Source organism: Castanea sativa, chromosome 9, assembly GCF_040712315.1.
Source record: "Castanea sativa cultivar Marrone di Chiusa Pesio chromosome 9, ASM4071231v1".
NCBI classification, from domain to species: Eukaryota; Viridiplantae; Streptophyta; class Magnoliopsida; order Fagales; family Fagaceae; genus Castanea; species Castanea sativa.
In genome coordinates, this window is record NC_134021.1 from 14,661,814 (window position 1) to 14,674,898 (window position 13,085).

General features: G+C 33.7%; 2 protein-coding genes across 3 annotated transcripts; one reads left to right on the top strand and one right to left on the bottom strand.

Annotated features, from left to right (window-relative positions):
• Positions 1-1,507: 1,507 nt before the first annotated feature.
• On the top strand, positions 1,508-5,818 carry LOC142610808 (high mobility group B protein 3-like). The gene is made up of 8 exons (XM_075782751.1): positions 1,508-1,658; positions 2,841-2,921; positions 3,445-3,573; positions 3,677-3,734; positions 3,827-3,871; positions 4,351-4,431; positions 4,530-4,610; positions 5,427-5,818. Exons 2-8 carry the CDS (start codon positions 2,854-2,856, stop codon positions 5,499-5,501), a joined length of 537 nt encoding a protein of 178 aa, XP_075638866.1. The 5' UTR covers positions 1,508-1,658; positions 2,841-2,853; the 3' UTR covers positions 5,502-5,818.
• Positions 5,819-7,985: 2,167 nt separating this feature from the next.
• LOC142610707 (E3 ubiquitin-protein ligase AIRP2) lies at positions 7,986-12,013 on the bottom strand. Of its 2 annotated transcripts, none has more exons than XM_075782620.1 (5): positions 11,550-12,013; positions 10,413-10,563; positions 10,168-10,234; positions 9,782-10,016; positions 7,986-8,428 (listed from the first exon to the last, which is right to left on the bottom strand). In XM_075782620.1, exons 1-5 carry the CDS (start codon positions 11,612-11,614, stop codon positions 8,218-8,220), a joined length of 729 nt encoding a protein of 242 aa, XP_075638735.1. In that variant the 5' UTR covers positions 11,615-12,013; the 3' UTR covers positions 7,986-8,217. The 2 variants fall into 2 exon arrangements, with proteins under 2 accessions (XP_075638735.1, XP_075638734.1); XM_075782619.1 differs by having other exon boundaries at positions 10,168-10,261; positions 11,550-11,752.
• Positions 12,014-13,085: the final 1,072 nt, after the last annotated feature.

Consider the following 13,085-nt stretch of genomic DNA (forward strand, 5'->3'; position numbering starts at 1 on the left):
TAAAACATTATTGCGGTTTTTTTGGTCATCAGCCATATTCATTGTTTTTTGGGACCTTTTTTTTCACTTGTAAGCAAAAATACAACAACAACTAGAGATATATCACATATATATTTATTGGGTTGTTTACTAAATGCATGAATTTTGTTTTTTTTTTTTTGGATTCGTAATTGTCTCACTTAAGAAGATTTTGAAACACAATGGGGCAACAAAATATGAAATAAAACTGTATAAGTATTTGCACTTGAAATGATGAGAACTTGCTAATATTTAATCTCTTCTTCTTCTTCTTCTTCTTCTTCCTCTTTTTTTTTTTTTTTTTTTTTTTTGAGAAGAGGCTAAGACTAAATCTAAGAATACAAAATCTAAATGTTGAATAATTTAATCTTATTTTGCCACATGCTGCAATTACAAGGTCTGCTGAGGTATTTTTTTTTTTTTTTTTGACATTAGAGAAACCAAAAGGAAGAATAAAAGCTACATCCACGAGAGGACCATAATAGTAGTTAACAAAATCTTCATTTTTACAGCAACCTCCCTTGGAAAGCCCTCAATTCTATAATTTTCTATGTAAGTATGAAACTATACTCCACTACGAAATAAGTACATGCTTAAAGAATAACCTTTTTTTTATGATAATAAAAGATTGTATATTAAACTATCAACAGATAAGTCTATTACAAACACTACTAACTTTATTAAAAGCAAGAAAAAGGAACCAATATAGGCAGTGGATTATCAAATATCACAAAATCTAAAGTTTGAATACAGCCAAACTTAACTAGCACATTCATACATTGATTAGGAAATATCATCAAGATTATTGTTATTGTATGCGGCATTGTTAATCATGCAAGTAATGTTCTTAGCATCTAATTCAACAAAGCACAAATTTCACAATTCTTTTAATAATTTTGATTATTTTCCGAGAACCAATTTAATTTTTTAATTAAAATTTTCAAGAATCGTTGAAAAGTATCATGAAACTTAGTGGTTATTGATAACTGGGCTACTTGCCTTCGGCCCATATAAAGTGAAAACCAAAATGCTTTTTGGGCCAAAACAGTAACTTTATTTAAAAACAAAACAAAAACAAAACAAAAACCCAAAGATTCCTAGTGAAGTGTCACACTTCATGCAGTGCTTACCAACAGAAAAAGTTAAAGCTCCCAAACAGTTCAGTTCAGTGTCACAGCCATGGCCACAGTGACCAAGCAGAAAAATCCACGTGTCAGTTTCTGGAACCTGACACAAATATCGATATTGTCACTGTCTGTATTGGATAACTTTGGCTGCAATCATCATAATCACCGTTGTTTGCGATTATGATAAAAAATTAATAATACTAAAAAAAAAACAAAAACAAAAATTCCCCACTAATAAGAAAAGGTAATAAAATATAATAACATAGTATAATTAGCAATAATATGGTACGAGAATTTTGGGAGACCGGCTATAGTCGGTAAAAGCAGTCTAATATAGTTGACCCATTTGGCGGTAATCTCCCAAAGGTTTACTTGCTGTTCCGGTTGCTTATTTCCTTTCTTTCTACTACAAACTTCTACTTCTCTGGCTTTTTCATACTTTCTCGCTTTGATTCTCTGTTTTCCGTTTTGTTCTCTTTAGCTTCGAAGACTCACTTCTCCGTTCCGTTCTAGGTAACACCATTTCTTCTCCAGATCTATTTCGTTGGTTTTTCTGGCTCTTTTTTTTTTTTTTTTTTGCTAATTGAGAAAAAAGTTAACTGAGACTAGAAGATAGAAGAATTTTAATCTTTTTTTAGTACTCGTTATGTTGTTAAGTATTATTTTCTAACAGAGTTTTTTTTTTATTTTTAAAAGTAACGGCTTGAGTCTATTATATTTTTTTAGTAATCTATTTATTTATTTTTATGGGCCTATAGAATTATTTTGGTTTGCTCTATTTATAATTAGGATTTTGCTAATGTGTAGGCTTAGGGCACGTAATAATAAATCACTTTTGAAAATATTTTGTTGAGAATTGAAAAAGCATTGACAATTTTTTTAATTTTTTAAAAAAATGAAAGGCTTAGCGTGTGCCTAATAGTTATTATATTACTATTATTTTAGAACTTTTATGATTGAAAGTTTGAAACTTGAAATTCTGTGTGTAATTATAAGTTTCTCATTTTTGGCTGGACAACTTTTGTTATTATTATTATTATCTAAATAATATGGATCGAAAGAGAAAGCAAAGCAAGATTGAAGCTAATGTAGGAATATATAGTAGCTACTAGCTAAGCCTAGGTTGCAGTGGCTAGGATTACTTTGCTTGTTCTACAAGTTAATGGGCTTGTAATAAGCTTGGGCCTCTTGGGCCATAAGTTAATACATTAACAATTAGTATTATTCAAACTCTCTCTACGTGTATATTTATTTTTAGTCTAAGCTTATTATTGAGTAGCTTGTTATTGATCATTGCAACTATTGGTGTCTCAACACCCATTTCTTAAGAAAGTGTAAGTTTGACCAAATGCTTGTATCGTTGTTGATCTTTGCATATTTAAAACCATGTGAGCTTTTTTTTTTTTTAAAAAGAAAAAAGATTTGTTTGTATATGTCTTTTCAACATTCTGACTATTTGTTTTAAAATTATTTTGTGTAAATGTGTGTTTTACATGTTCAATATGTTTTGTGAGGTTAATTTATGTGTCTGTGTGTTGCATTGAATTGCACAGAACTCATTTTCTTGTGAGCTAAGCTTTTGTTTCTTTGAATTGAGGGTAATCAATGTTGTTCAGCCATTGTGCCATATATTTTATAACGTGGTTAATTGTTTCTTGAATTGTTCCGTTTTGATTCGAGTGTTTATTTGCCCAGAGAAATTGTAAAGATGAAGGGTGCCAAGGGTAAGGGGGCTGCTAGGAACTCAAGGGAAGCTTTGAAGCCCGTGGATGACAGGTTGGTTTTGATGTATTGATTTTAAAAACATTCTTACGTTATATTTGATTGTGTTGGGCTTAACTCGAACTTTGAAAAGATTGTTTCTTGACATGATCTATTTTTGTGGGTTGTCAGTTTTCACGACCAATGCTATGGTTATAAGTGTTAAATTACCGATTATCCCAAAAGTTTAAACTTTTAAGAAATTGTGAATTTAATCACGTGACCATAAGTCTAACATTTCCCCTCACTTGTGGGTCTAAACTTTCCCTTTATAAGTGGGGGCCCAACAAGTGAGAATTTAACTTTTTAAATGGGAGGTAAAGTAAAGCCAGAGATCGAACTTAGGATCTCCTGCTCCGATATTATGTTAAATTACCAACTGTCCCAAAGGCTTAAGCTCTTAGGAAATGGTGAATTTAATCACTTGACCATAAGTCTAACAATAAGATCTATTGATATCTAATGTTATGTACTCGAGGGTGTATACAGCGGTTACAGAAATATTGTAGTGATGTGTCATGTATCTTCAATTTTTCAGAAAGGTTGGGAAGCGGAAGGCAGTGGCGAAGGTTAACAAGAGTAGCAAACGACAGGCCAAGAAGCCAAAAAGTGCCAAGAAAGACCCTAACAAACCAAAACGGCCTCCTAGTGCTTTCTTTGTTTTCCTGTATGTATTTCTTTCTCTGTTGCTTTCTACAGTTAATATTGATTGATTTTTTGGAAATGGTGATTTTGAAGATCTGTCTGATCCATGTGGGTTAATGTAATAGTGAGGAGTTCAGGAAGGAGTACAAGAAGGAACACCCTGAGGTTAAAGCTGTGTCAGCTGTAAGTTATATACTAGATTTGCTTCCCAAAATTCCCCCCCCCCAAAAAAAAAAAAAGCAAGTGATTTTGTTCATTGTATGTTTCAATTGAAGGTTGGAAAAGCTGGAGGAGAGAAGTGGAAATCAATGTCTGAGGCTGTAAGTATTCTAAATTTTAATCATACATGCAGGTCATATTGAGGGGTTTTCTGCCCTCTGAAACGGTTTAATTTAAAATTTTATTGAATTTTGTTTGAAAAGCTGTTGTAAAATATGTTATTGCACGACACAATTTTTTTTACACCTGACACTGAAATTCTTGGGCAAATCACTATGAACATTACATAAGCCTAGTGATAAATGACTGTTTTTACCTTCTCAATCCCTTCAAGGAGATGGGTGTTCTTGTGAGGTTGAGAATTGAAGATGTATGTGAAACAGGTATTGTTTTAGTGAAGGCAAAGCCTTTCAGTGATGGCGCATGGTGATTTTGGTGAATGAGTTCTTTTGAGATAGATAATTTTAGCCATGGGGGATGGTTCTCTCAGTGAACCACTTCTGCAATGCTCATTTTATAATTTTATTCTAGTATATGAAGCATGTATTATTGACTTAAGCTTTCGTGGCTGGTTTGGAAGGAAAAAGCTCCATATGAAGCCAAGGCTAAGAAAAGGAAGTCTGACTATGAAAAGCTTATGAAGGCCTACAACAAGAAGCAGGTGAATATTATCACATTTATTTCTTATTTTTGGTACATTGGTAGGCTTGTTTACTTGATTGACATTCCTTTATTTGTTTCCTTTGTTTGTGATGATAGGAGAGCATGGCCGAAGATGGTGATGAGGAGTCAGACAAGTCAAAATCTGAAGTGAATGATGAAGATGAGGAAGATGCTGAGGTAGTCCTACTTCTATAGTTTCCTTTTCTTACCTTTTTTTTTTTTTTTTTTTTTGTGGGGGCACATTTTCATGTATAATGTTTTTTGGTTGTTACATAAAGTAAATGCTTAATTGATAATATTGCCCTCATTTTCTTTAACTGGTTAAGGAGGGTTAACAATGTCAGAGAAGATAGATTGCTTCCTGTTCAATTATTTTAAATGGTTAAAGTTCCAATTTTGAGTGCTTAGGTCTTTATTGGCCTGCTATTTGAGTCTTGAGTTTCGAATTGCTAAACTTATTTAGTTAGGGCTATACACGACCATATTGTGAAGCGAAATTGTGTTTGGCATGCTAAACAGAAAGGGAAGTGTGGCCCTAAAAGGAAATAGGGGCTTTTATAGAAAATAGCTTTAGTAGTTAGGGAACTTGTGGAGAAACCAAATTAAACATATGAATTACTTAAATTGCGGGCCTTACATGAAAACGTTATGGGAATGATGTCATAGTTTAAGCTCCATAGTGGTTGTAATTTATCAATATGCAAAACATATATGGGTCTATTTTTATTTCCCGGTAGTGGAGAGTACATAAAATTAAATAATGTTCCTGAGATAATTTTGGTGTGCCTGTTAGTTATCGAAATGACATAAATTAAAGTGTGTTTCCCCCGTAATCTTGGTCAAGGTTTTGATGCCACCATCTGCTAATCAATTTAATGGTGAGGTCAAGAAGGAAACATTCCATGTCTTGCATCATTCACATTGATTCTGGGGCTGTTGCTTTGGTGGTTCCAATGCCAGTGCTTATATATTGCTATGTTTCTTAATTTGCAGGAGGGACAGCATGAGGATGATGATGATGGGGAGGAAGAGGAGGAGGAGGAGGATGAGGATGAAGATGATGACTGAAATTGGATGCATTTTGACATGGGCTTGATGGTTGATCTAGTGAGAAAGGATTGTGAATCCCTTGTATGTTAATACTCCTAGGTCACATTTAGTGCCCTTTTGAAAAATGAAAAACATGTGTTTTGTGCTGCTGCCAGTATCTTGTTAGTTACTTGTATGGGCAGCTCTAGCTTTCCTCTTTTAGTTAGATATAGTAGTTATAGTTCTCTTAGTATGTGGTGGCTAAAGTGTATATAATTATATCTAAATCTTAATTAAAAAAGTTGGCACCATATCAAGAATGGTAGCTGAAGCAAGCTGCTATTTATATGGGATAACTTACATGTTCATTAGATTTGATAACAATAATAATGTAGAAACTATATGGCAGTAGCGGCCATGGTAGAAGTGGTTAGAAACCTCATGTCATGTTGCCTTAGATGGGGGTGGTTAACAATTTGGTTTCAAGTGTGTTAAATGTCTTGGACTCATCCGCTTTTTGATCAGTGCTCGAGTCATTAGTGGGTTCAATTCTTGGAGAATTTTTATTCTAAAATGGAGTTGATGGGTAGGCATAACTATCTACTCTAATTTCATGAAGTATAAACGGTTAGAAAAAGAGAATACAAATTATTGAACTTTATAAAAAAGGATGATTTTTATTGTTTAACTGTTATTTTAAGAAAAATTCGGGGGACATAATTTTTGTATAATAACTTCTGTTATGGTCGATTGTGATTGGTGGAGGAAAAAATGGTGGGATATAAAAGTGATTATTCATCATAAGCTTTTGACTATTTCAACAAATTGGGATTAAAATCATGGTAAATGGTACAGTTTTAGATGAATCTTTATTTTAATAGGAAATACATAAATACTGTAAAACCTAAATTCTACCAAAGGATTGAAAATATAGTATAGTGGTTATAATGTAGTATAGTGGTTATAATTTGGTATCATTGCATTAGGATCTTCTGGTAACTACCTTAGAATTCAACAAAACTTTATCCATCAATTTTGAAATTATATTCATAATTGAGAAATTCTATAGAAGAAATACGAAGTTCTGCTCCTGGTGATATAGGTCATGAGTCGGCTTATAGAGTTAAATCAATTCGGTCTAAGAATAAATATTTGAATATCAATGATCAGTATAGAAGCCAACAAAATTCTTCCAAGCATGTATGAATATGTTGGATCAACATCAACTTTCGCAACACAACAAATAATAACAGTTTATCTTGGCATTTGTCTTTGAAGTCACTTATATCCATCTATAAGAACTCATTGGTTATTGGTTGTGTTCTATTCGGTCGGAACCCAATTCGAGAACTGTCTCTCATAGCTTCACCAAGTCGTTGCCAGCATGGTCTCGAAGGGCGAGTTCCTTCACTTATTGGTTGTGTTCTATTCGGTCGGTCGTTCCCTGAATGATCTCATAGTAAATCAAATTTTGTTATATTATAACGTTTAGACAAATTTTGACTATAATTATTTTTATGTCTATTAAACTTATTGATGCTATCAAAAGAAAATGATTTAAATTATTATTGATGTGAGAAAAACAGGACTAATTAATAATTTGCAAAACTTAAACCATGATTTGGTAGACCATTCTCAGGATTTCAGCACAAGCAGAATGCTTTTCACAGAAAAAGCAAAATTAATATTTAACTTTTTAAAAAGGATGTTTCTCATAAAAAAGAAAGAAAGAAAAAAAAAAAAAAAAAACCTTTTTAAAAAGGATATGATTTCCCAGAGATATGTCTAAACTTTAAAGTAATAACTAGTCTCATCACACGAGCTTCGCGCGTGCGATGAGACTTTCCTTTTTTAGTGGTTCTATTTTGTAAGAAAAAACTGTATTTAATTATTATATATATATATGATTTTTATTTTAAAAATCTAATTTATAAGTGAATAAATCAATTTAAAAATTAATAAAAAAGTGATCCTATTTTTTAGGCAATATTTTAGTAGGAGTTGGAGTTACATTTTTACCGAATTATCCTTTAGTTTTGTCTCTACTTAAACATAAAACTGTAAGGGCATTTTTGAACTAAAAAATGAGTTTTTACCGAATTGTCCTTTAGTTTTGTCTCTATTTAAACATAAGACTGTAGGGGCATTTTTGAACTAAAAAAATAAGAATCCAAACAAGTGCAGCCCCTTAAATAGTAGTATAGATAATCACTCAAAACTGACATTGCATGAGGTCCACCCACCCGACCCACCATACTAGCCATAAATTCCTTCTCCCATTATCCCATCAGATAATGATCAATTACTTTGTAGTGTATATGTCACGCATCACCATTTAATTGAAGCAGACAAAGTTTGAGCCAAAATGAGTGAACCTTATCCATAATATACTTTTAAAGTAAAAATAATAATTAAATGTTAAGAAAGGAAAAAGTTTACTTACAAACTCATTTGGTGAGAAATTCCTCCCACCTATTACGTGACAATGGCCAAAATCATCTATGTATATATTTTGTCACATGATTACCTATTTAATGAACTGTATGACTTGTTTATATAGACAGTTTATGAGTAATCACAGAATTCCTTCCTCCAAACGGTTTGAAAGAAAACTTTATCCATAAAAAAAAATAAAAATAAAAATAAAAATTTACAGTTTCAAATGCGTAATTCAGGAGACAAGAATTATGTACAATCGAGAAGGAGATATCAGATATGTACAAGCTGTCAAGTTTCCAGCCATGCAAATAATCAGTCAACTGTGATGAGGGTCATAAGAAACAAATGCAGGATCTGGAACAATGAGTGGCAACTTATCAATGTACATAAAAAGTCTCTTCAAGTTCTCTCTGGAGATTGAAGATAAGTCAACAACCTCCCTGCTACTGATGTAGACCCAAAGATCATCTGTGTCAACTCTGCTGAGACTGTCCCGGCAAAAGGGGCATGACTGAGATCGTATACGCCTAGAGCAACCATAAAACACCAATAAATGATGAAGGTATAGTTAGAACATGAAAAGACAGACAAATGCCGTATCTAGCACGCAAGAAGAGAGAAAATTATGGATACTCACTAAATGAACCAAGAGTGAAGTCTTTTAGGTTCTAGATGTTTATGGGCAAGAAGAAGAGGCATCTTTCATTTGGGAACCATGTAGTTATAATTTATACTTTACTAGTGGTAGTTGGGTTGCTATGATGATTATAAATATTAGCAACAGGCACTCAAGCGGCACTACTTCATTTGGAAGTAAATGATCTTCAATCAACATAAGTATGCAGAGTCCATAGGCATGATAAGTTCACAAGCAGCAATGCATGCATTCCACATATGATATGTGACATACTTTTGCAAGCATTCTGGAGATGAGACATAAAGTTAGAGGTCCTAGCCCATAAAGCAACCATTTCAAAACTCTTCTTCAATGCCAGCAAAAGGGAGAGTTCTAACATAACATAAAAAATATATGTTGTTTAGCACTTTGAGGTTTGTGTAAGAAATGAGCTCTCGATTATAGTCTAGTGAAAACCATAATCTCAGATTGGGTTAGCTGTAAATTTTCAGAATGAACAGGCTTTTGATCTAAATTGCTTATGCAGGTTCCGATAATCTTATGGAAACATGTGTTCGGTTCTGGGTTAGTCTTCCAGGGGAAAAGTGGCATGCAAAGGGCTCCTAAAAATACAATCTACTAATTCTGAGACAAGTCTTTGAAAGGAATAAAATCATCCCAAAGTGCAATATGAGCAAATTCAATCGTCAAACTGGACAAAACATGGTGCAAATCATAAACAAGTTTAATGTGAAAGAAATAATGAGCCCAGGAACTATTGAGGATAAAGTAGACCCTTCAACATAAGACCCTGACAATGATACCAAACGATCACCAAGGAGTCGCAATTATAGAAGAGGGAAATAACCAATTTGGTATTAAGGACTAGCCGTAACGAATTTGGAATTTGTACCCATGTAAGAGAGAGCAGGAGAAGCCTCTCTATTTAGAATTGTTGGTCCACTCAAGAGAAGATAATGATCATAGCTCCGCTCAGTTTCCCCATAACATGTCTCAATAGTTGGCAAGTGACAACAAAAAGGCCATGAACCTCAGGGTGTTCAATTTCATTTATTCACCTCCACACCCCCCCCCCCCCCTCTCTATCCAGTTAAGATAATGAAGAGACTGCTTAGGCTTATCCCCATTGCATAAACAAATGTATGATCTTTAACATCATAATAGGATAACAGTGAGCATATGATAGATTCCAGATATAAATTTGTTATAATAAAAGCTATGAATTGTGTAACAATCATCATACCAATTTCGGTAGCACTTCATGCACATAGAATGACTGCAAATGGGCAATACGACCTTGCTGTTCATCTCCATGCATATACCGCATTCTTCTTCCCTCTCTAAATCAATTTCAGAGAGCTTTCCTTTGTCCATATCATCCTTCCTCTTGTATTTGGCAGCACAAATTTCTCTCTGTTTCCTGTCTTCTATATCAGTGATTCCTCTTTGAAGTTGCAATAGGGAGGGAAATATCACACCTGTTCTTGAAGAGCCAAAACAGTAAACAAATGGATTGACAGACTTTTATAACTTCTTCTCAAAAATAATACAAACAAAAAAAGGGGAAAAAAGCATTCTCAAGAACTTTACGGGTAAAAAAAAAATGAATTTCTTCTGGAACCTAATTACCATAGAATTCTCTTAGACTGGCTTTCCTTTCATGAATATACATGGTAGTCTTCCCATCTCCATACACCTGTGACAAACCTAATACTTTCACACCCTTAAAAAAGCCAAAGATAGCATTTTTCTATATTATAATGCATTAGATATTCAATAGAAACACTACAGCAATCAAAGAAATAGACTGAAAGCAACAATACCAGTCAAAGGGACTGAAAAAATAATTATGAAAGGCAAAAAAATTAGTTCACCTTGTATATAAGAATTCTAAGCAATCCTAAGGTGCCAGCAAGGTTACAATCAGTCCACTGAACAAGAAAGAGAAAAAACTGTGCAGCCGGACAGTAGGACAATCTCATCTGAAGGCAGGCACCATCATATTCCCTTGGATAATCAGAAGCCCTGTATCACAATGTACTTAGCCAATTAAAAACATGGTAACTAATATAATCTGCAGAACGTACATTCTGTCCCAATGGATGAACCTTGCAGATACAAACCCCCCCCCCCCCCCCACCAATTTTAGTTCTCTTCTAGTCCCAAAATCTTGAGATTGGTTCTGGATCTCAATAAACTAATCAGAAGCAAAAGATTTACAATATGCAAGAAAAACATTTCAAAGAGCCCCCTAAAAATATTAAAAACTATGCAATGGGCTTAGAAAAGTTAAAATATTGGCTTTAATGAGAATAGGACGAGGGTTTTAAGGTCAGCCCATTTCTTAAAAAGGATTAAAGACTCAGGATCTCAGTATTAAAATTGCAAATGGAGGTACACATGCTTTGACTGGTTCTCTCTTAAAGTGGAAACAGTCACAGAACCTTAAAAGAAAAAAAAAAAAAAAAAGTCTTTTATGGTTATTCCTAATTTTTTTGCATTGCCCTCAAGCACCCACCATACCAACCAAGCATCTTCCAAAAAAATCAACAAGTAGTTTCTGTACAGTGTAATTCATAAAATTACAAAGCAAAAATCACAACCTTCTTCCACATAACCACCTGGAGCCCATTGAAATACACAGAACTATTAACAGTAAGTAGGAATGAACCAGAACCTCAATTTTCTTCAATTGGGTCATAAGCATATCGCACATATAACATAAATTCTTAAGAAACCCAGACTGGGTTTTGGATAATATTTTAAAATAAACTGTTTTATTCTAATTCAGCAGCTAAGAGCATGAAAACAGAGAAACCCAAAAAACAGAGAAATCAGAAATTAATAAATTTAATTAAAAAAATAATTGACTATACATGTCAAACAAACATCTTTCACAGCCCCAAAGCAAGAAAAAAAAAAAAAGAATTTCAATGAAACAACTCCCATAATCTAAAACTTTATTTTAAAAAAAAAAAAAGTTAAATTGAGAGAGAGAGAGAGAGAGTTACAGAGTATTGGCAAACTGAATATCAGCTTCCAGGGCCTTAAGGGAATCCTTGAAAGACTTGCGCATGTTGTCCTCTTATTAACTGAACTCATCCAACAACAAATTACAAACTCTCTCTCCCTCAAAAAAAAAAAAAAAAAAAACCTTAACACACTCCCACTATTCACTCTTACAACCTCAAACCACTGAACCCAAACAAAAACACATATAACCCAACTCTCTATCTCTATTACTCTCTTATAAACACCCAGATAATCTCTCTCACTCTCTCTCACACAGACACACACACACTCTCTCTAAAAAAAAAAAATATTTTTGGGTTCAATTGGCTACAAAGCTATACAGTCTATATGTATGTAAGAGAAATACACGTATAATTTAGGAAGGTTTGAGAAAGAGAGAGAGAAAAAAGAGGTGGGGCTTACTTGACTTTCGCGTGGCGAACACGTAATGGTGAGCATCTGTTATATAAACAACACCTCCATCTCAACTCTTTATTAATGCGAAAAATAGCGGTACATAGAAAAATCAAATAAAGAGAAAATACGAGAAAGAATGAAGAATGGATGACTTGCTGATATGACCGAACTGCCCCCCATTGTGTTTGCCTCGAAAGTCGTCACGTTACCGTTTCCCGATATTTTTGTGACTTCTTTTACCCGCCAGTGACGTTTATCCACCTCACAGCTCAACCGCTAGCTAGTCATAATAACTAAAATTTACTATAATTTGCATTCCATCTTTTATGGATTAAAATCAGATTTTGTTGTTAAATTGTCCTAGATTTATTTATTTATTTTAGGGCTGTAGCTTTATTGTAGGAAAAAAATTAGTTGTTTTCATACCTATTTTCTATATAAGTGTAAGGTATAATTGGTGATATAAAAAATTAAATCAAACTAGCCTCATTTTCAAAAAAAGAAAAGAAAATTAGTCTCGTCACACGCGCTCCGTACATGCAATGAGGCTCTTTTTTATTTTGAGTTTAATGTAATTTTTCAATTTAAATTTATCTATTATTGAAGGGATTTTTAAGAAACTAAAATTCAAAATTTGAAATGGAGTAAATTAGTGGGTTTAGTGTGTACTAATTTTTAAGAAAAAAAATTTCTCTGGTGCATTTTTTTTTTTGTTTTTAAATTTTTTTGAATTACAATTATTGTGAGGAGCAAAATGGCCCAAGTGGGCATATAGGCCTTTGGACTGTAGCATGGAGGACTGACCTGCTCTAGAATTAAACTCTACAAATTGGCCCATACGCCGAGGGTTTGAGGATACAGCCGAGGATAAGATTCTCCTCGGACAGGCCCAAAAGAGCTCAAAGCTTCATTATGAAGGTCAAAGCACAACTCTGGAAAGACCAATGGTTAAAGGGGGGAAACCCTGAACCTTCTTGATGCCCTAGTGTTAAGGAAAATATCAAGAGCAAAGGCTGCCACCTCCGCATTAAAGACTCTGCATCTACCTCCCTGGCCGCATTAATGGGGAAGTGACCCCTGAACAGTAGGGCAGAAACTTCTAGTCAGTGTCCCAAAAA